The sequence below is a fragment of the Capra hircus genome, chromosome 1, assembly GCF_001704415.2.
Source record: "Capra hircus breed San Clemente chromosome 1, ASM170441v1, whole genome shotgun sequence".
Lineage (NCBI taxonomy): Eukaryota > Metazoa > Chordata > Mammalia > Artiodactyla > Bovidae > Capra > Capra hircus.
Window position 1 is genome coordinate 135339722 of NC_030808.1, and position 23147 is coordinate 135362868.

The following is a 23147-nucleotide window of genomic DNA, read 5'->3' on the forward strand; positions in this document are numbered from 1 at the left end:
CCAGTCCTGGGTGTTCATTGGAAGAACTGATGCTGAAGCTGAAACTCCAATACTTCAGCCACCTCATGTGAAAAGTTGACTCATTAGAAAAGACTCTGATGTTGGGAGGGATTGAGGGCAGGAGGAGAAAAGGAAGACAGAGGATGAGATGGCTGGATGGCATCACCAACTCGATGGACATGAGTTTTGAGTGAACTCCAGGAGTTGGTGATGGACAGGGAGGCCTGGCATGCTGCAATTCATGGGGTCACAAAGAGTCAGACACGACTGAGGGACTGAACTGAACTGAACTGAAAACATGTTTCACTCTAGTTCACTATAAAGCTGGCTTACCTTAGACTCTGAGAGGTTTGGTTGTCAGTGATCAAAAAAACCTTCCATAAAAGCAGCCTATAGATACTAAGTACACTTCCTATGTAATTATAGTTATTGTTTAATTACAGTTATTATTTCCAGTGATTAAAAATACAACCTGTGAATGGTCAGCAAAGTAACCAGTTTCTAAACATTGTTTCCCTAATCCTATATAATTGAGAAAAGTCCCTTTTCTAAATGCTGTAATCATTTTAGAATTTTAAATTTCCTACAGTAAACTTACCTCTGAAATTTTAAATATAGAGATTCAATGTGCTTTATTTTCTAGGTAAAACAGATAAGTTTCTGGGAAAAAAAATTTTTTTTTAATAAACATTTCCCAAAGTTCAATTATTGAATAAGTATTTTCAAGTGCTTACTGTGTGCTAGATGATGGACATTTAAAGGTGAACCACCAATTTGCAGTCTAACTTAACGGAAGTTATGAGGACGGATTTTGTTATGGTTATCTGTTATTAAAATTGTGACTTCTATTCCCTAGGCAGTCTCGTCAAACAGTACCTGATATCAACACAGAGCCCTCCCAAAATGAGCAGATCATTTGGGATGACCCTACAGCCAGGGAGGAGAGAGCAAGACTTGCCAGCAATCTGCAGTGGCCTAGTTGTCCCACACAATACTCTGAGCTTCAGGTTGATGTTAAAAAATTGGAGGATTCGCCTTTCCAGGAGCCTTTACATGATTCAGAAATTGCTGAACAGGGTAATGAGAAAGAAATCTATTTAATTGTTTGTATTAAGTACATGTTGACTTCTTGAAAATAAATAGATAAGTACTTTGTGGTTCTCTGAATTATACATGCCAACAAAAATTTGATATATTTGGGCTTAAACTTGGAAAAGTCAGAAAAATATTTATAAATTTATGTAATTTATCATACTCTGGCTGGGAGAATTCCATGGACAGAGGAGCCTGGCAGGCTATAGTCCATTGGGTTGCAGACAGACACGACTGAAGCAACTTAGCCACATAGGCATCATACATTGAAATATGTATTTTGATTAAATTTGGAAGTTAAGGATTAGGCATTTTTTCCCTGGGACATTTTTCCGGTTCTTTTTGCATTTGTGTAGTTAATGCTTGATTTTTCTCTCAATCATCTTGTTTATTTAAGTCTTAACTCCACCTAACACATACCTACATTTCTTTAGAGCTGTATGAGTTTCTTTCTGAATTCCCTATATTTTTCTTCCTTGGACTTTACCTTGAAAACATAATGCTTCTGTTTCTCATCATTGGTCATCTTTCCCCCTCTTTCTCTTTCAGATCACGTGAGTATTTCTCTATACTAGATGTATAGATTTATCTCTGCTTCTGATTTTCTCATAGAATTGCTCTCATTTTTAAAATCTGATTTACATTTTACTGATGAAGGTGTGGTATTTAAAGAGAGAAGCACACAGATAACACCATTTGCCATTTTAATTGCATTCATTTATAAGCTGTAGAAATAGGCTACTTCTTTTGCATGTACGTTTTGCATTCTAGAATTTCTGTTTAATTTCATCTTGGTTAAGACAGATGAGAATATTTCCCAGGCTTTGTTCTTAGTTGTATTTTGATAACATCACACTGTGGTGTTTTATTCCCCTCAGTTGTTTGTGATCCCAGGAACGTATGTGTGACTGGAGCCCCAAAACACCCGATCTCTGAAGAACTGGAAACTCCAATGAAAGACAGCCACCTGATCCCTACACCTCAAGCCCCCAGTATTGCCTTCCCCCTAGCCAACCCACCTGTGGCTCCACACCCTAGAGAAAAGGTTTGTTTATCCTTAGTATGGTGATAAGACTTTTGGATATTGCTGTTATGCTACATTCAGAATTTTTTGATATCAATATCAAAGGTTTGTCATACATTGAAAACTCTATTTCTTTGTACTCTATTATAATCATTTCTGCATTTGATAACTTAGAATACTAAGTAAAATGTTACTGTAAAAGAACCATAGACTTGATAGCTGTTTTGATGTTAATTTTTTCTAAAATAAACTTTTCCATTCCAGATTATAACAATAGAGGAGACTCATGAAGACTTAAAAAAACAGTACATATTTCAGTTGTCATCTCTGAATCCTCAAGAACGTATTGATTATTGTCATCTGATTGAAAAACTAGGTACAAGTATTTTACTTATGTTGAAAATGTAACCTTATTTGGAAGTCAAATGTAGATAATTAATGATACCATTTTTAAGCTGTAGAAATTGAGATTAAAAAGATGGATAACTTGTCTCAGGCCATACAGCCTATCAGCAGTAGAACTTAAGTCACAGGCTTTAAAGATTTAAAGTGAATCCCATCATTAAGGTGTAAGAATCTTGTCCTGCTTTGAGTGTTCATCGTTGAAACTCTGGACAAAATCAAAGGAATTATATAGTTAAAAGTACATTTTCATGAAATTGAAGTTACATTGATATCCAGACTGCAGCTCCTCCTGCTGTGACGTTCTTATTCTTGTGGTTGTCAGGCTCTCCGTCTGACACCATTCTGGAAGCAGCATACTAGAAAGGTAAACGTCCTAGCAACTACATATTAAAAAGTAAAATGAAACAGATGAAATTAATTTTAGATAGGTATTTTATTTATATGTGTACTTTAGTATTTATTAATATATGCAAAATATCATTTCAAAATATTATATTCAACATGTAATTAGTATGAAATATCAGTGAGATAATTTGCCTGTTTTTCTTACTAAGTTTGAAATCTGGGATATATTTTACATGTACAGCACATCTCAACATCTCAGTAGAGACTAGCTGTGCTTCAGAAGTTCAGTAGCCACATGTGGCTAGTGGCTACTGTATTGGACAAAGCAGGCTTATAGAACTTAATATGACAACTTGACCTAGAGAAACATTAAGAAATAATGATTGTTTAATAGTAGCCCTGAATCAAGAAAAGATAAAAGGTCCTTTAGTGCTCTCCTTTTAAGTTTGTGAACTATGACACTTTTTTTTTTTTTTTTAGATTTCTTTCAGATACAGTTGTACACTTAAGAAGCTGTATGTTTTGGAAACTTCACTTGTGGAACATTTGTTTCCCAGTCATATAATAAATTAGATGGAGATAAATCAGAATTGCTAAGCGTTACCTAGAGCTCACCAAATGGAGCACTTGCAGGTGTCTGTCCTGTGTGGAGTGTTCCATCTCTGTAAACCATGCAGCTAACAGAGACTTGTCTGGAAGAGAGCAGAGCCAGATGAGTGCAGACTGCTGAACTGGGAGTCTGTGGCTAGAGGGTTTTGATACTAGACTGCAGAGAGTCCCGTCATTGTCTAAATGAAGCATTGTCTAAATGAACTGATGCACATAAATAAGTTCGCCTGTTGTCTGGGTTATAATAAATTTACTACGTAGAATTAGATATTGATATTAATAATAGAATTTTTACCTTATTGTTCTTTAGTCACTGTGATCCTGGATTAGTTACTCTGTACCTGTGTCCTCATATATAAATTGTACATAATAGAATATTCATAGAATAGTGATGATTAAGTGAGTCAATACTTTAAACTCCCTGACTTGTATAGTAAGTGCTCAAAAGTATTGCCGCTCTTAATTACTAAAGTCATCTATAAAGCATGAGTAGAGTTCCATTGTTTTGTTAAAAATCTCAGGAAGTCCTTGGTACCACACTGCCTAACCTTTAAAATATAAATAAAAGCATGCTTTACATATACTTTTATTTACTTAGGCCTTCTTCTTTCCTCAGAGTCAGACTTCTTTCTTACATATCTGAGAAGAGGGGTCAGCTCTCACCATCTCCTTCATCTCTATTTACCTAGCGTGTGTTTTCCTCCTGAGCTTCTGTGTTGGTCTACTGACCTTGTTTCCACTAAAAGCAGGACAAAAAAATTTTTTTTTTCTGTTTCTGGTCTGTAGATGCCCATTTTTGGCCTCCATCTCCCTGGTGACACATTCAGTGTTTGAAAATCGCTAAGGTAGTTGAGAGAGACTTAAGAGATGTGAACCTAAGAGAGGCTTAGGAGAACAGCCAGTTGCAGTTCGTTGCTCTTGGTTGTATTCAGTTTCTTTTTTTTAATCTTAATTGTAACAAACCAATTTCAGAGAAGCAGGAAATTTTGAGTAAACATTTTATAAAAATATACATGTAAAGTAATTGTCGGGTTTTGTTTATTTAATGCAATTCATTTATAAATAACTTCTCTGCATTCCTGGGTTCGATTCCTGGGTCGGGAAGATCCTCTGGAGAAGGAAATGGCAATCCACTCCAGTATTCTTGCCTGGAAAATCCCATGGACAGAGGAGCCTGGCGGGCTACCGTCCATGGGGTCGCAAGAGTCAGACACGATTTAGCAACTAAACCACCACCACTGCATAGTTGAGGTACATTTTCCCTCAGAAAAGGTTAAGAATCAATAAAGTACCAATTTTTCTCTAATTAAGGTGGATCAGTGATTGAGAAGCAGTGCTTTGATCCCAGCTGTACACACATTGTTGTGGGGCATCCACTTCGCAACGAGAAATATTTAGCTTCCGTGGCAGCAGGAAAGTGGGTACTCCATCGCTCCTACCTTGAAGCTTGCAGGACTGCTGGGCGCTTCATGTCGGTGTGTATGCAAATTAACGTGAACGGTCATTTTTCTTTAAAATTAAATGTCTTAGTAATTGATTCCAGCACATAAAATATTAAACTAGTTATTTGAAATATTTTGGTTTGTAACTGACCATCGCAATAATATCTATCATGTAGTTTTTGAAGTTTTCAATCAAGATACCTCAGGGATCTCTCTTGTATAGGCTACTAATCAAACTGTTAATATATACCTCCTCTGAGACCATGTCCTTCTGTGAAGTTCATCTTATAGTAGGTAAAGCCCAGTAATCCAAATACTACCAGTTGCTAAGATGAAGCTAGATGTACATGACTTTCATATGAAGGCAAATTAATCTACATTTCCTCCATGCTCATAAATTGATGCTTGCTTAGTACTCTCTGTATTTAGAGGAACAAAATATGTAGCTTGTAGCTCTTACTAGATTGTGGACTCTTTGAGGATGTATTGTAGGAATTCAAAAGTTTGTTGAACTAATTCTCTAGGAAGAAGACTATGAGTGGGGAAGTAGTTCCATACTCGATGTTTTGACTGGAATCAATGTACAGCAACGAAAATTAGCACTTGCAGCAATGAGATGGAGGAAAAAAATCCAGGAAAGACAAGAATCAGGCATTATTGAGGTATTAATATATATAATTATGTGGGTAGTATAAATGGCATTTGATGTCATGACTAAAGAGAACCTGTATTACAAAGTAAGACTAGTTCTATTTGTCTTTTATTCTTTGATTGATATACTTAATTTGGGCATTCTAAATTTAGCTTAATGTGATTCCTAATTCTTCTAATTGTAATCAACAATAATATATATTTATGTTGATGGCTCTCTTAAAAGTCATTTATATGTATAGAATGTGACCCATACTATATTTCTTCCAAAGAATCTTTTCAGCCTCTAGCTTCAGGAGTTCTCAACTTGGGGTCCACAGATTATCAAATCAGATATCAGAGGAGTTTATAGATCAAATTCAGAAAGGCTGTACACTTTCGATGGGGGGAAAATACATCCTTATTTTTACAAACCTCTAATTGAAAGTTTGCATTTCCTTCATTATATAAGTCTAGGCAACAAATCACAACACTGTTAACAGTGCTGTGATGTTCCCCACAGAAATCAGTTATTTTTTAAAATTTATTTATTTCTTTGGCTTTGTTAAGTCTTACTTGCAGTGTACAGGATCTTCACTGCATCATATGGGGTCTTTCCTTGTGGTGCACGAAATCTCCAGTAGTGGCTTTCGGACTCAGTAGTTGCAACGTGGGTTTAGTTGTTTTGCAGCATGTGGGATCTCCAACAGGGATCAAACTTGCATCCCCTGCATTATAAGGCAGATTCTTAACCACTGGACCACCAGGGAAGTCCCAGAAATCAGATATTTTTGCTTGCATTATGTTTGCAACTTAAAATATTGTTTATGTTCATCACAACTTTAAAATTATAGTACATATAGACCTCCTCGACTTGCAGTGGTTTGACTTTATGATGCTACAAAAGTGATACACATTCAGTAAAAAGCATATTTCAAATTCTGAATGTTGGTCTTTTTCCAGGCTAGCATTTTGTAATGCAGTATTCTCTGGTGATGCTGGGGTATAGCAGCATCCACTGCGCCCAGTGAGCCACGTGATCATGGGGGCAGTAAACAACTGATACAACCATTCTGTTTTTCACTTTCAGTATAGTATTCAGTGAATTACATGAGATATTCAACTACTTTATTATAAAATTGACTTTGTGTTAGCTGATTTTGCCCAATTAAAGACTTCTGTGTTATGAGCATGTTTAATGTAGGCTAGTAAGCTATGGTTAGATAGTATTACTGACTCAAAGGACATGAATTTGAGCAAACTCTCAAATTAGTTAGTGGACTTAGTGGAGAACAGATGAGCCTGGCATGCTGCAGTCCATGTGGTTGCAGAGTCAAAGACACAACTTAGCAACTGAACAACAGCAGCAACTGGACAACTTACCTGGTGGTCTGTGGCTAAGGCTTCGTGCTCCCAGTGCATGTGGCCCAGGTTCAGTCCATCATCAGAGAACTAGATCCCACCTGATGCAACTAAAAGTCCCACATGCTGCAACTAAGACCCGGTGCAGCCAAATAAATAAAGTTTTAAAAAACAGTAGTAGTCTGATGGTTAGTACAGTAGGTGTATTTAAATGCACTTTTTACTAAATGGTGTCTTCAACCCTCTGATGGGTTTAAGGTAGAAACACATCTATTATTATGTCACAGATTTTTTAATATTTTTATAATTTTCAATAAAATGGTTTCTTTTGTAATACTTTGTTTTATTTTGAACATTTATAAAACATTCATATGGTATGGAAATTACATTTCAATAAAGCTGTTTGTTTGTTTGTTTTTTTTTTGAAAACAGATCATAGGTTTACTACTGCCAGATAGGTCCATGCCTCACAAAAAGGTTAAAAGTACAAATTATGTCATCTTTTATGTTACATTCTGAGTTCTGTGCTATCTCCAAGTCCCTGTTAGTCTTGATTCCCTTTATTTTAGAGTAATTCTACTAGCTTCTGTTAACTGTGAATTCTGTACTTAAATTAAATTTCCAATTTGTAGTCATTTTCAAGGGAAGTAGTAGTAAGGCTTCATCTAATCTAAGAAGCCGTGTTTTAGATTCTACAATTAGAGTAGTTGGAAGGAAAAAAAAAAATACTAGAAAAAAACTAAACAAATGTCAAGTTGCTTTGTTTTATTGTTACCGAATTATTAAATCATTTTTTAAATTCTTTATTAATATATTGATGGCCTACTGTATGCCAGACACCATGACTGTGTGTATCAGAGTGTTCTGACCAAGATAGTTATCAGTTCATCAGAAGTAAAACTTAAGATTATTCACTTACATAAAACTAAGACTACAGAGAAAATAATGTTTTTATATTGTCATTTATTTTCCAAATAATTTCTACACTGATTATTTTTTATTTGCAGGGGGCATTTAGTGGGTGGAAAGTTATTTTACATGTTGATCAGTCCCGAGAATCAGGATTCAAACGCCTACTTCAGTCAGGAGGAGCAAAGGTTTGTATTGAGTCAGCTTAACTGGATTTTTTATAATTACTTCTAACCAAGGTTGCTGTGATCAGTTCTTGATTTTCTGTACTTTATGAGATGGTAATACTTAGGTGTAGATTATACAGTTGAACTACCTTGGAACACTGATACATTGTGGTGCTTTTTGTTTTTTCCTTAGGTGCTGCCTGGTTATTCTGTATCTTTATTTAAAGAAGCTACACATCTCTTTTCTGACTTTAATAAACAGAAACCAGATGACTCAGGAGTTAATATAGCAGAAGCTGCTGCCCAGAATGTATACTGCTTGAAAACAGAATACATTGCTGATTTTCTTATGCAGGTTTGTAAAATCCTGTCCTTGACAACCTTGCTACCAGAAACATGCTTATGTGCATACAGATATAACTATACAGCAAAACCCTTGGTTGTTATTCATAGAATGTTAATCTCCCATTAGTCTCCTTGATTCAGCCCTTTCAGTTTCCATCTTTTTTTAAAAATAATGAACACATGTAAACATTTGGCCTGGAAGGTAAATATGAAGTGGGTATAAAAATCTGGGGACCTCTAAAAACCTTAAAAGTGCCCTCTAAATTGTTGGGATATAAAGAACGCAGAAACTGATTCTGCAAATCCAAGGAGAAACGTTTACCCAAGGGTCCTTTCTAAATTTTCTTGACCTTTTTTCTTTGTTGTTGTTTAGTTGCTAAGTCATGTCCGACTCTTTGTGACCCCATGAACTGCAGCACACTAGGCTTCCCTGTCCTTCACCATCTCCTGGAGTTTGCTCAGACTCATATCCATTGAGTGAGTGATGACATCCAGTCATCTCACCCTCTGTAACCCACCTTTTCTTCTCTCAATCTTTCCCAGCATCAGGGTCTTTTTCCAGTGAGTCACCTCTTCCTGTCAGATGGCCAAAGTATTTGGAGCTTCAGCGTTAGTCCTTCCAGTGAATATTCAGGGTTGATTTCCTTTAGGATTGACTGCTGTGATCTCCTTGCTGTCCATGGGACTTGCAGGAGCCTTCTCCAGCACCACTCTCCTGTTTTACCCTCATCAAGAGGCTCTTTAGTTCATCTTCACCATTCTGTTTCAGGAATATATCAAGAGGTTCTTTAGTTCCTCTTCTCCCAGTGATTGCAGCTTGTGATTCATCCAGCTGGGCATTTCATGTGATGCACTCTGCATAAAAGTTAAATAAGCAAGGTGACAGTATACAGCCTTGATGTACTCCTTTCCCAATTTTGAAATAATCTGTTGTTCCATGTCCAGTTCTAATTGTTGCTTCTTTACCTGCATAGAGGTTTCTCAGGAGGCAAGTAAGGTACTCTGATATTCCCATCTCCTTAAGAATTTTCCACAGTTTGTTATGAACTATACAGTCAAAGGCTTTAGCATAGTCACTGAAGATATTTTTCTGGGATTCTGTAGCTTTTTCTATGATCTAATGGATGTTGACAGTTTGATCTCTGGTTCCTCTGCCTTTTCTAAATCCAGCTTGTACATCTGGAAATTCTTGCCTCACATACTGTTGAAGCCTAGCTTGAAGGATTTTTGAGCATCACTTTGGTAGCATGTGAAATGAGTACAATTGTGTGGAAGTTTGAACATTCTTTGACTTTGCCCTTCTTTGGGATTGGAATGAAAACTGACCTTTTCCAGTCTTGTGGCCACTGCTGAGTTTTCCAAATTTGCTAATATATTGAGTGCAGGACTTTTAACAGCATCATCTAGGATTTGAGATAGCTCAGCTGGAATTCTGTCACTTCCACTAGCTTTGTTCATAGTATTGTTTCCTAAGGCCCACTTGACTTTGCACTCTAGAATGTCTGGCTCTAGGGAAATGACCACATCATCATGGTTATTCCAGTCATCTTTTTTTGTATAGTTCTTCTGTGTATTCTTGCTACTCTTAATCTCTTATGCTTTCAGTTCAGTTCAGTTCAGTTGCTCAGTCGTGTCCGACTCTGCAACCCCATGAGTTGCAGCATGCCAGGCGCCCTGTCCATCACCAACTCCTGGAGTTCACTCAAACTCACGTCCATCAAGTTGGTGATGCCATCCAGCCATCTCATCCTCTGCCGTTCCCCTCTCCTCCTGCCCCCAATCCCTCCCAGCATCAGAGTTTTTTCCAATGAGTCAACTCTTCGCATGAGGTGGCCAGAGTACGGGAGTTTCAGCTTTAGCATCATTCCTTCCAAAGAAATCCCAGGACTGATCTTCTTTAGAATGGACTGGTTGGATCTCCTTGCAGTCCAAGGGACTCTCAAGAGTCTTCTCCAACACCACAGTTCAAAAGCATCAATTCTTCGGTGCTCAGCTTTCTTCACAGTCCAACTCTCACATCCATACATGACCAATGGAAAAACCACAGCCTTGACTAGATGGACCTTTGTTGGCAAAGTAATGTCTCTGCTTTTGAATATGCTATCTAGGTTGGTCATAACTTTTCTTCCAAGGAGTAAAGTCTCTTTTAATTTCATGCCTGCAGTCACCATCTGCAGTGATTAAGTCTGACACTGTTTCCACTGTTACCCCATCTATTTGCCATGAAGTGATGGGACCAGATGCCATGATCTTCATTTTCTGAATGTTGAGCTTTAAGCCAACTTTTTCACTCTCCTCTTTCACTTTCATCAAGAGGCTTTTTAGTTCCTCTTCACTTTCTGCCATAAGGGTGGTGTCATCTGCATGTCTGAGGTTATTGATATTTCAATCTTGATTCCAGCTTGTGCTTCTTCCAGCCCAGCGTTTCTCATGATTACGCTGCATATAAGTTAAATAAGCAGGGTGACAATATGCAGCCTTGACGTACTCCTTTTCCTATTTGGAACCAGTCTGTTGTTCCATGTCCAGTTCTAACTGTTGCTTCCTGACCTGCATATAGGTTTCTCAAGAGGCAGGCCAGGTGGTCTGGTATTCCCATTTCTTTCAGAATTTTCCACAGTTTATTATGATCCACACAGTCAAAGGCTTTGGCATAGTCAATAAAGCAGAAATAGATGTTTTTCTGGAACTCTCTTGCTTTTTCGATGATCCAGCGGATGTTGGCAATTTGATCTCTGGTTCCTCTGCCTTTTCTAAAACCCGCTTGAACATCAGGAAGTTCACAGTTCACATATTGGTGAAGCCTGGCTTCGAGACATTTGAGCATTACTTTACTAGCGTGTGAGATAAGTGCAATTGTGTGGTAGTTTGAGCATTCTTTGGCATTGCCTTCCTTTGGGATTGGAATGAAGACTGACCTTTTCCAGTCCTGTGGCCACTGCTATACCTGTGTTAGAAAGTAAGGGAAATCATGCACTTGCTACATGGAAGGCTCACTATATTCCTGTGCAGAATTGGCCTTTGCTGGCTGATTTGAATGGGCAAAGAAAAATCTTGACACCAGAGTGCCTAAAATGCCATCAGGAATCAGTGAGATATGACACATCATAAATGTCTTACCACAAAGGATTTCAAATAGAAGGAAGTCAGAACTTAACCTGGTTTGTAATTGTTGCTGCTTGCGTTTGGAAGTTGGTCAGGATTTAATAGAAGGAATGCTTGAAACCGACATAAAACTGTTATAAAGCAGTGAAGTGTACTGACTAGGAATTAGTAGATCAGTGCTTGTTCTCCTTGAACACCTAAATATATATATATATATAAAACAGGTATGCATGCTTTATTATTTTTAAATGACAGATTTCTTGAGGTAAAAGAACACCATTTATACAAGAGATCGTGAAGATTTATTCTAAGAGCCATGTCTGATGAATTCATGGTTCATTAGAATGCTGTGTAAAGAAGGATCCTGAGGTTGTATCTTTAGCAGTGACAACACAGCCATGTTTTTGTTATCCTCACTCAACTTAGAATCTTTTCAGTGGTAGCATTTCTTTCATGAGAGAATGAGAGCTTTATGATCCATTTAATTTCCCTTTTAGTTGCTAGAGACTCAGGCAAAATTTTTTTTTAATATAATTTTCTCCTTTCCCTTTATTACTTGATTTTACCTTTTATTTTGTGGACTGTTCAATTCAGTTGCTCAGTCGTGTCTGACTCTTTGCTACCCCATGAATCACAGCATGCCAGGCCTCCCTGTCTATCACCAACTCCCAGAGTTCACTCAAACTCATGTCTGTCCATCGAGTCGGTGATGCCATCCAGCCATCTCATCCTGTCATCCCCTTCTCCTCCTGTCCCCAATCCCTCCCAGCATCAGGGTCTTTTCCAATGAGTCAATTCTTCACATGAGGTGGCCAAAGTATTGGAGTTTCAGCTTTAACATCACTCCTTCCAGTGAGCACCCAGGACTGATCTCCTTTAGAATGGACTGGTTGGATCTTGCAATCCCAGGGACTCTCAAGAGTCTTCTCCAACACCACAGTTCAAAAACATCAATTCTTTGGGGCTCAGCTTTCTTCACAGTCCAACTCTCACATCCATACATGACCAATGGAAAAACCACAGCCTTGACTAGAGGGACCTTTGTTGGCAAAGTAATGTCTCTGCTTTTTAATATGCTATCTAGGTTCATCATAACTTTTCTTCCAAGAAGTAAGCGTCTTTTAATTTCATGGCTGCAGTCACCATCTGCAGTGATTTTGGAGCCCAGAAAAATAAAGTCAGCCCCTGTTTCCACTGTTACCCCATCTATTTGCCATGAAGTGATGGGACAAGATGCCATGATCTTCGTTTTCTGAATGTTGAGCTTTAAGCCAACTTTTTCACTCTCCTCTTTCACTTTCATCAAGAGGCTTTTTAGTTCTTCACTTTGTGACATAAGGGTGCTGTCATCTGCATATCTGAGGTTATTGATGTTTCTCCCAGCAATCTTGATTCCAGCTTGTGCTTCTTCCAGCCCAGCGTTTCTCATAATGTACTCTGCATAGAAGTTAAATAAGCAGGGTGACAATATACAGCCTTGACATACTCCTTTTCCTATTTGGAACCAGTCTGTTGTTCCATGTCTAGTTCTGACTGTTGCTTCCTGACCTGATAGAGGTTTCTCAAGAGGCAGGTCAGATGGTCTGGTATTCCCATCTCTTTCAGAATTTTCCACAGTTTATTGTGATCCACACAGTCAAAGGCTTTGGCATTGTCAGTAAAGCAGAAATAGCTGTTTTTCTGGAACTCTTGCTTTTTCGATGATCCAGCGGATGTTGGCAATTTGATATCTGGTTTCTCTTCCTTTTCTGAAACCAGCTTGAACATCTGGAAGTTCACGGTTCATGTATTGCTGAAGCCTGGCTTGGAGAATTTTGAGCATTACTTTACTAGCGTGTGAGATGAGTGCAGTTGTGGATGTTACTATACTGTAAGTTTTTTTTAATTAGTTTATTTTAATTGGAGGCTAATTTACAATATTGTGATGGTTTTTGCCTTATTACATTGACATGAATCAGCCGCGGGTGTACATGTGTCCCCCCATCCTGAACCGCCCCCCCCACCTCTCTCCCCATCCCGTCCCTCTGGGTTGTGCCAGAGCGCCAGCTTTGAGTGCCCTGCTTCATGCATTGAACTTGCACTGGTCATCTGTTTCACATATGGTGATGAAAGATATTTCAATGCTATTCTCTCAAATCATCTTACCCTTGCCTTCCCTGCAGGATCCAAAAGTCTGTTCTTTACATGTGTGTCCAGTTCCATTCTTCATCAGGATTGCTTTGGCTATTCAAGATTTTTTGTGTTTCCATACAAACAGTGAAATTATTTGTTCTAGCGCTATGAAAAATACCATTGGTAGTTTGATAGGGATTGCATTGAATCTATAGATTGCTTTGGGTAGTATACTCATTTTCACTATATTGATTCTTCTGATCCATGAACATGGTATATTTCTCCATCTATTTGTGTCATCTTTGATTTCTTTCATGAGTGTTTTATAGTTTTCTAGGTAGTGTCCTGCTTTGTCTCTTATCACAGTCTTCATTTTAAAGTCTATTTTATCTGATATGAGTATTGCAACTTCTGCTTTCTTTTGGTCTCCATTTGCATGAAATATCTTTTTCCAGTCCTTAACTTTCAGTCTGTATGTGTTCCTTGGTTTCAGGTGGGTCTCTTGTTGACAGCATATATAGGGGTCTTGTTTTTGTATGCGTTTGGCCAGTCTTTGTCTTTTGGTTGGGGCATTTAGCCCATTTACATTTAAGGTAATTATTGATAACTATGATCCCATTACCATTTACTTGTTTTGCATTAGATTTTATAAACCTTTTCTATGTTTCCTGTCTAGAGAAGATCCTCTAACATTTGTTGAAGAGCTGGTTTGGTGATGGTGAATTCAAGCTTTTGCTTGTCTCTAAAGCTTTTGATTTCTCCTTCATATTTGAATGAGATCCTTGCTGGGTAGAGTAATCTTGTTCGTAGGTTTTCTCTTTCATCACTTTAAGTATGTCCTGCCGTTCCCTCTGGCCTGAAGAGTTTCTATTGAAATATCAGCTGTTATCTTTATGGGGATCCCCTTGTATGTTGTATGTTGCTTTTCCCTTGCTGCTTTTAATATTTACTCTTGTGTCTAATCTTTGTTAGTTTGATTAATGTGTATCTTGGGGTATTTTGCCTTGAGCTTATCCTTTTTGGGACTCTGTGGGTTTCTTGAACTTGGGTGGCTATTTCCTTCCCCATTTTAGGGAAGTTTTCAACTATTATCTCCTCAGGTATTTTCTCATGCCCTTTCTTTTTGTCTTCTTCTGTGATACCTGTGATTTGAATGTTGGTGCATTTAACATTGTCCCAGCAGTCTTTGAGGTTGTCCTCATTTCTTTTAATTCTTTTTTCCTCTCTGCTTCATTTCTTTCCACCATTCTATCTTCCACCTCACTTATCCTCTCTTCTGCCTCAGTTATTCTACTGTTGGTTCCCTCCAGAGTGCTTTTGATCCTCAGTTATTACATTATTCATTATTGATTGACTCTTCTTTATTTTTTCTAGGTCCTTGTTAAATATTTCTTGCATCTTCTCAATCCTTGTCTCTAGTCTATCTGTAACTCCATTTTGTCTTCAAGATTTTGGATCATATTTACTATCATTATTCTGAATTCTTTTTCAGATAGACTCCCTATCTCCTCTTTTGTTTGGTTTGGTGGGTATTTATCATATTCCTTCACCTGCTGAATGTGTCTCTGCCTTTTCACTTTGTTTCAATTGCTGTGTTTGGGGTGCCATGTCTGTAGGCTGTAAATTCATGGTTCCTCTTTATTGTGGAGTCTACTCCCTGTGGGTGGAGTTGGACTAGTGGCTTGTCAGGGTGTCTTGATTGGGGGAGCTTGTGTCTGTGTTCTGGTGGGTGGAGCTGGATTTCTTCTCTCTGTAGTGCAGTAAAGTGTCCAGTAGTGAGTTTTGGGATGTCCGTGGGTTTGACGCAGGCTTTGGGCAGCCTGTGTTTTACTGTTCAGGGTTGTGTTTCTGTTTTGCTGGAGAATTAGCATGGTATGTCTTGCACGGAAACTTATGACTCTTGAGCGGAGCTTCATTTCAGTGTAGGTGTTGAGACTTTTGGGTGGGCTCTTGTCTATTAATGTTCCCAGAGTCAGGAGTTCTCTGATGTTCTCCAGTTTTGGAGTTAAGCCTCCTGCCTCTGGCTTTCAGTCCTTCTCTTAGAGTAGCCTCAAGACTTTTCCATCAATACAGCACAGATGCTAAAACGTCTAGGTTAATGGTGAAACAATTCTCCACAGCAAGGAACACCCAGAGAGATTCACAGAATTACATAGAGAAGAGAAGAGGGAGGAGGAAAATAGAGTTGACCAAGAGAAGAGGGGGAGTCAAAGGGGAGAGAGCAATCAAGCCAGTAATCAATTCTCTTAAGTGCTCTCCACAGCCCAGAACACCCAGAGAGATTCACAGAGTTAAGTAGAGAAGAGAAGAGGAAGTTAGGAGATAGAGGTGATCTGGAGGAGAAAAGGGAGAGTTAAAAGGGGAGAGAGAAGTCCAGCCAGTAATCAAATCCCTAACTGAAAATGGATACTGAAGATAGATTCTTAAAGGTACAAAATTGATAATACCAAAAAGCAACATTAAAAATCTAGAATAGACTCTCAAAAATATAATATAAAATACAAAACCAGAATCCATCACAATATTTATATGTGAAACTTACTTTAAAAAACAGAGTCCTTATTTTTGCTCGGTAATACTAGGTTATGAAAATTAAAGGAGTAATAAAGAACTTAAACTTTGTTAAGAAAATTAAAAAGTCGTAATAGTAAAAATATATCTAGGAATTTCTCTGGAGCTGTTGTGGCCAGTGTGACATTAGTTCAGTGTCAGATAGTCCCTTTTTCCAGCTTGTACTTGTTTTCAAGGTCTATAGGTCCTCCTCCAGTGCACAGTCAGTATTAACCGCAGGGTTTTAATGCATTGCACCTGTCTCTTCCACAGCGGTTTATTTTGACTTCCTCTGTTTGCAAATCTCTTCAGTGTCTAATTTCCACCCTGACACAAGGGGGTGAAGGTGGCTACTTATTTAGGCTCACTTTTTCAGTTGTGTTTTGGGGAGGGAAGGACACTGCAAATACCACTGGCATGTGTGGGGAGTGCTTGCAGCGTGTGGACCACCCTGGGTTTACCACAGCCCAAGGCAGCGTGTGTTTTCCAGGTCTTCACTGCTCAGACTCCAGGTGCTCTGCAATGACTGTCCCAAGTGGGCCCTCCATTTCATGTGGTCCCCAGGTCTAAGCTGCTCAGGTTCTTGGGAGCTTTGCAGGGGCACAGACCCAGATGGGCTGTGCATTTTGTGTCTCCCAGGTCCTAGCAGCTCAGGCAACCCAGTGCTTGATGAGCACACCGTCCCAGATGTACCATGCATCTGATCACCTCCCTGGTCCTGGCCTGTTGGTTTTCCAGGTGTGCTGCGAGAGCACCATCACAGGTATGCCATGTGTCTCTGGGGAGCTGATCTCAGGCTGTGACACTCCTGGCAGACGTCAGCCATTCAGGATCCCAGGAAGACGTAGCTAGCAACTGGGAGTTTGCTCACAGTTTGGCAGAAGATGCAGGCTCCAGCAGCCCCTTGCCTTCCGGCTCTGGCTCTGTCTGTCGCCCGCCTGCCTCTCTGCCTCTTGGGAGAGAGGGCTCTATATTGCAACTGGCTTGCACTCCTTTGGTATTCACTCGTCTTTGTTCTGTGAGTGCACCAGGGGTGACTGTGCTGTGTTACAGCCTTTCTCAGGAAAGTTTGTGTTTTCTTGTCTCTCTGGTGATCCCATGTTGCGGTCTCATGTTGGCTCACTCAGATCGTCATCAGGGCATTCAGGCCCATTCTTTACCCTAAGGACCGATGCTGCTGCTCACTCTTCCCTGCCCAGCCCCCACTCTCCAGTGGTAGATGCAAGCATCTGGGCTACTGTGATGCTGGCAGTTGTGGTTAGGTGTGTATTCTATGGGGTTCTTTTTTTTTTTCTCCCAGTTACGTTGCCCTCTGAGATTACAAAACTCCCCACAGACCCACCTGTGAGAGGCTTTCCTACTGTGTGGAAACTTCTCCTCCTTCACACTCTCTCCCCAAGACAGATCTCCATCCCTAAATCTTTTGTTTCTGTTACTGTCTTTTATATTTTGTCCTACCTCCTTTTGAAGAGAATGGGCTGCCTTTCTGGTGCCTGGTGTACTTGGCTAGCATTCAGAAGTTGTTTTGTGAAAGTTGCTCAACATTCAGATGATCTTTTGATGAATTTGTGAGAGAGAAAGAGGTCTCCCTGTCCTATTCCTCCACCATCTTGGGACCGCCTCCCCCTAAATACATTTTTTAGAAATCTATTTGTTGAGATACGAGGTTTTAAAATTCTACTAATTGAATAAGGGGCAGGGATTAGGGGAATGTAGAGAAGCTCCTGTACTTCATCCCTCCAGAAGTTACTGATTGTTTCAGGGATATGGCTGCCATCTAAGATGGACCCAACATAGATGAATTGCTTAATTTGTACTGTGTCAGGTGTTTGTATGTGTACTATAATTTGTTGGTATTTTTTCTTACATATGAAAGAGTGTATAGAAAGTATTTCCTGGTTAAAGAATAGCAGAGTGTCATCCAGGCACCCAGGATAAAATATAGATTGCTAGTCTCATACGACCTCCAGTTGCTCCTCTTTGCTTGTTCATATCCTTGCCTTTGTCAGGGTTGATACGTGTGTCAAGTTTTAGGTATCTGGAGAAGTGCATTGGGGGAGTAAACTGCCCTGTATTTCTGCATCTGAGCTCATCATTGCCTATCTCTGGGTCCCAGGAGTAGGTCAAAACAGAAGACATTTATAGAATGAGGCAGCAGGCTAAGGATGAGAGAGCAGCAGCTTCAGGTCAAGCTCATGGCCAAGAGAAACCAAGAAGAGGTAGGACCCTGAGACAGGCTTACCCCCAGTGCTCTGACTTCAGGTTAGAAACCAGGTGCTGTGGCTGCAGGGATCTTCGTGATAACAGACTTCAACATGTCTTCAGTTGCATTGCTTCAGTGTGGATGGTCACCCTGTATCTACTTCTGTGCACTGCCATCATCCCAGGAGCTCCGTTCACTCTCCTTTGTCTCTTCTAGTAACTTTTGTTTCCTTGCTTCTAGTATTGCTATTGAGTAGTCTAAAGCCATCTGATTCATAATCCTTTATATTTAACTATAATCTAGTAGGAAGTTCTTTTTTTTTTTTACATTTTCTTATGTCTGAATAGTTTCTGTTTCCACTAAGCTGTGTTTTAAAGCTGGGTTTTCATCTTCCATGTTAGAGGGATTTATCAGATATCTAGTAATTCTTGGTTTTCTATACATGATTAAGACAAGAGGGTAAAAAGCTGTTTAAAAGTATTGAGCACATTTGCGTCTTGTCCATTTTGAGCTGGGTGAGATGGTGTGGGTGGACTAATTATTGGACCTCCTCTCCTGGATTCATAACTGATTCATTTTATGTATATATTGTAAAGTGATCCCCACAGTAAGTCCACGTACAACCACATGCAGTTACAAATTTTTTTGTATTTTGTGTTGAGAACCTCCAAGATTGACTCTCAACAAGCTTCAAATATACCATACAGTACTATTAATTATAACCACCATGCCGCGAATTATATCCCCATGACTTATATATATCAAATTTGTATCTGCTGACCCCCATCCTTTTTGCTCCCCCACCCCTCAACCCCCTGCCTCTTTCAAGCAACCATCAATCTGTTCTCTCTATCTGTTGAGTTCTCAGGGTTTTGTTTCTTAGATTCCATTTATAAAAAAATCATATAGTATTTGTATGTCTCTGTTTGACTCTTTTTGCTTAGCATAGTGCCCTCAAAGTCCATCCATTTTGCCACAATTGGCAGGGTTTCCTCTTTAATGTCTGCCAGTATTCCATTTAGTCTGTGTGAGTTTGTGTATGTACACATAAAGTTTTCTTTATCCATTCATTCATTTCTGGATGGATACTCGTATCTTAGCTACTGTAAATAGTGCTTCACTGAACACGGGAGTGTAAAGATCTTTCCAAGTTAGTGTTTTCGTTTCCTTTGGATAAATACCCAGAAGTGGAACCTTTGGACCATATAGTAGTTCTGTCTTTAATTCTTTGTAGAACCCTCCATACTGTTTTCCACAGTGGCTGTAGCATTTACATTCCCACCAGTGGTGCACAGAGGTTCCCTTTTCTCTGCACTCTTGCCAACATGTGTTGTTTCTTGTCTTTTCTATATAAGTTATTCTAACAGGTGTGAGATGATATCTCATTGTGGCTTTGATTTGCATTTCTCTGTTGATTAGTCATGTTGAGCAAGCACTTTTTCACATACCTGTTGGCCATCTGTATGTCTTCTTTGGGAAAATGTCTGTTCAGATCCTCTGCCTATTTTTTAATGGATTTTTTTTCTTTGCTATTGAGGTTTATGAATGTTTTGTATACTTTGGATATTAACTCCTTATCAGATACATAATTTGCAAATATTTTCTCCCATTTGACAAGTTGCCTTTTCATTTTGTTGATGGTTTCCTTCATTGTGCAGAAGCTTTTCATTTGATAATCTCACTTTTTTATTTTCGCTTTTGTTGCCTTTGCTTTTTGTGTCAAGTAAAAAAAAAAACAAAACCACTGTCAATAAGCTTGCCGCCTGTTTTTTTCCTAGGAGTTTTATGGTTTCAGGTCTTATGTTCAAGTCTTTAATCCATTTTGAGTTTATTTTTGTGTGTGATTTAAGTTATTAATTGGGTTTCATTCTTTTGCATGTGGTGATTTAGTTTTCCCATCACTGTTTATTGAAAAGACTGTCTTTTCCCTGTTGTATATTCTTGGCATCTTTGTTGTAAATTACTTGACCATGTATGCATATGATTATTTCTGGGACTCTAGTCTATTCCATTGATCTGTTTTTAGGCCAATACAATGTTGTTTGGTCGCTCAGTTGTGTCCAAGTCTTTGCAACCCCCTGTACTGCAGCACACTAGGCTTCCCTATCCTTCACCATCTCCCAGAGCTTGCTCAAACTCATGTCCATTGAGTCGGTGATGCCATCCAACCGTCTTGTCCTCTGTCATCCCCTTCTCCTCCTGCCTTCAGTCTTTCCCAGCATCTGTCTTTTTCAGTGAGTCAGCTCTTCACATCAGATGGCCAAAGTATTGGAGCTACCAATACTTTGGTCCTTCCAATGAATATTCAGGATTGATTCCTTTAGGATTGATTGACTAATTGAATCTCCTTGCAGTCCAAGGGACTCTTAAGAGTCTTCTCCAACAGCACAGTTCAAAAGTATCAATTCTTTGGTGGTAAGCTTTCTTTATGGTCCAGCTCAAGTCTGTTACTGTTTCCATTCCTCATCTGTTTGCCATAAAGTGATAAGACCAGATATCATGTTCTTAGTTTTCTGAATTTTGAGTTTTAAGCCAGCTTTTTTATTCTTTCACTTTCATCAAGAAGTTCCTAAGTTCCTCTTTGCTTTCTGCCATAAGGGTAGTGTCTTCTGCATACATGAGGTTATTGATGTTTCTCCCAGCAATCTCGATTCCAGCTTGTGCTTCATCCAGCCCTGCATTTCACAAGATGTACTATTTTGATAACTGTAGCTTTGTAATATAGTTCGAAATCAGGGCACATGATGCTCCAACTTTGTTGTTCTTTCTCTAGATAGCTTTATTTGAGGTCTTTTGTGTTTCCGTACAAATTTTAGGATTGTTTGTTCTATTTCTCTGGAAAATGCCATGGAAGTTTGATAGGGATTGCATTGAATCTGTAGATTGCTTTGGGTAGCAAGGACATTTTAAAAACATTAATTCTTCTAATCCATGAGCACAGATAATGTTTATTTGTATCTTTTTCATCAGTCTTACAGCTTTCAGTTTACTAATTTATAAGTCTTCATTTCATCAGTCTTACTGTTTATAAATGTTAGTTGAATTTATTGCCCAGTATTTTATTATTTTTGATGCAAGATGGGATTATTTCTTCTTAATTTCTCTTTTTAAAAATTTTAAATTGTCTTTGTCATTAAATGAATTTCTTGAAAGGGAACCCAACTAGAAATAAAACTACCATATGACCCAACAATCCCACTACTGGGTATATACCTTGACAAAACCATAATTGAAAAAGACACATGTACCCCCCAGTGTTCATTGCAGCACTATTTACACATATACATATGTATATGTATGTATATGCATATATATGTATATACATATGTGTGTGTGTAATGGAATATTACTTAACCATAAAAAGGAGCACATTTGATTCAGTGCTAAGGTGGGTGAACCTAGAGCCTATTAGAGTAAGTAAGTAAGTCAGAGAAAAATATTATATATTAACACATATATACAGAACCTAGAAAGATGGTACTGATGAACCTATTTGCAGGGCAGCAATGGAGACACAGACAGAGAACAGACTTGTGAACACAGAGAAGGGGTGGGAAGGAGAAGGTGGGACGAATGCAGAGAGTAGCATGGAAACACACACACAGCCATAAGTGAAACAGGTAGCCAGTGGGAATTGGCTGCATGACTCAGGAAACTCAAACTGCGGCTCTGTGTGTGGTGACAACCTAGATGGGTGGGATGGGGTGGGAGCGAGGTTTAAAGGCAGGGGACATAAGTATACCTATGGCTGATACATGTTGATGTATGGCAGAAACCAATACAACATTTTAAAGCAATTATCCTCCAATTAAATATTTTAAAAATTGAGGAGGGGGGAATAGCTTTCTTATAAACAGGATATAGTTGGGACTTGGTTTTTATTCTCTAAAATGTTTAGTCTACAGTGTATTTACCAATACTGGATTTTACTTTTTGCCATTTGTCTTTTGGTTTGTCTCTCAGTTCTTTGTTCCTCAGTTCTTTTCTTGTCTTTTTTGGTATTAAATATCTTTTGGAACTCCATTTTATTCATTGTCCTTTTTTTTGTCTGCACTGGCTCTTCATTGCTGTGTGAGCTTTCTCTAGTTGCAGTGAGTGGGGTCTGCTCTCTAGTTGTGATGTATGGGTGTCTCATTGCTGTGGCTTCTCTTGCTGAGGAGCAGGAGCTCTGGGTTCATGGACTCCATAGTTGCAGCACATGGGCTTAGTTGCTCCATGGCATGTGGGATCTTCTGGACCAGGGATTAAACCTCTGTCCCCTGCATTGGCAGGGGGACTCTCAACCACTGGACCACCAGGCAAGTCCAGCGTCCATTCTTTTTAAAGCAACAACTTCTCTGATTTTTTTGGACAGGTGGAAGTGTTTCGCTCTACTGATTACAATATACTTAATTTTTCATAATCTTTCTAAAGTTACTATTGTACCACTTTGCATAAAATTTAGAAATCTTGGAACCATATAGATTCAATTGCTTCCCCTGCTCTTCAAACCAGGAGTCAGCCCACAGTCCAGTTTGTTGCCTATTTTATAAATAAAACTTACAAAGTTGAAACCCAGCTATGTTCATTCATTGGCATATTCTGTTTGGCTGCTTTTGCACTACAACTGCATAGTTGAGTAGTTGTAACAAAGATTTGCAACCACTAAAATGTTTAATGTCTGACCCATCTATCTGTTATAACTCCACAGTTTTGTGTAATACTTTAAGTTTTGCCTTAGACAGTCTTATTTAAGGAAATCAAAAGGGAAGCCTTTTATATTTATCCTAATATATATTATCTTAAATGTTATTTCTTTCTAAAGAGCTAAGTTTTCATGTGGTATTTTCCTTCAGCCTGAAGAACTT

General features: G+C 38.8%; 1 protein-coding gene across 3 annotated transcripts in view; it reads left to right on the plus strand.

Moving 5' to 3' along the window:
- Positions 1-23147, plus strand: part of TOPBP1 (topoisomerase (DNA) II binding protein 1) — a 75310-nt gene that overhangs the window by 48176 nt on the left and 3987 nt on the right. For all 3 annotated transcript variants that reach the window (XM_013966233.2, XM_005675555.3, XM_005675557.3), the window contains 7 exons: positions 857-1077; positions 1971-2137; positions 2381-2492; positions 4787-4950; positions 5442-5579; positions 7917-8006; positions 8179-8340. In XM_013966233.2, coding sequence (XP_013821687.2) covers positions 857-1077; positions 1971-2137; positions 2381-2492; positions 4787-4950; positions 5442-5579; positions 7917-8006; positions 8179-8340 — 1054 coding nt within the window. The remainder of the gene's footprint in view (positions 1-856; positions 1078-1970; positions 2138-2380; positions 2493-4786; positions 4951-5441; positions 5580-7916; positions 8007-8178; positions 8341-23147) is intronic.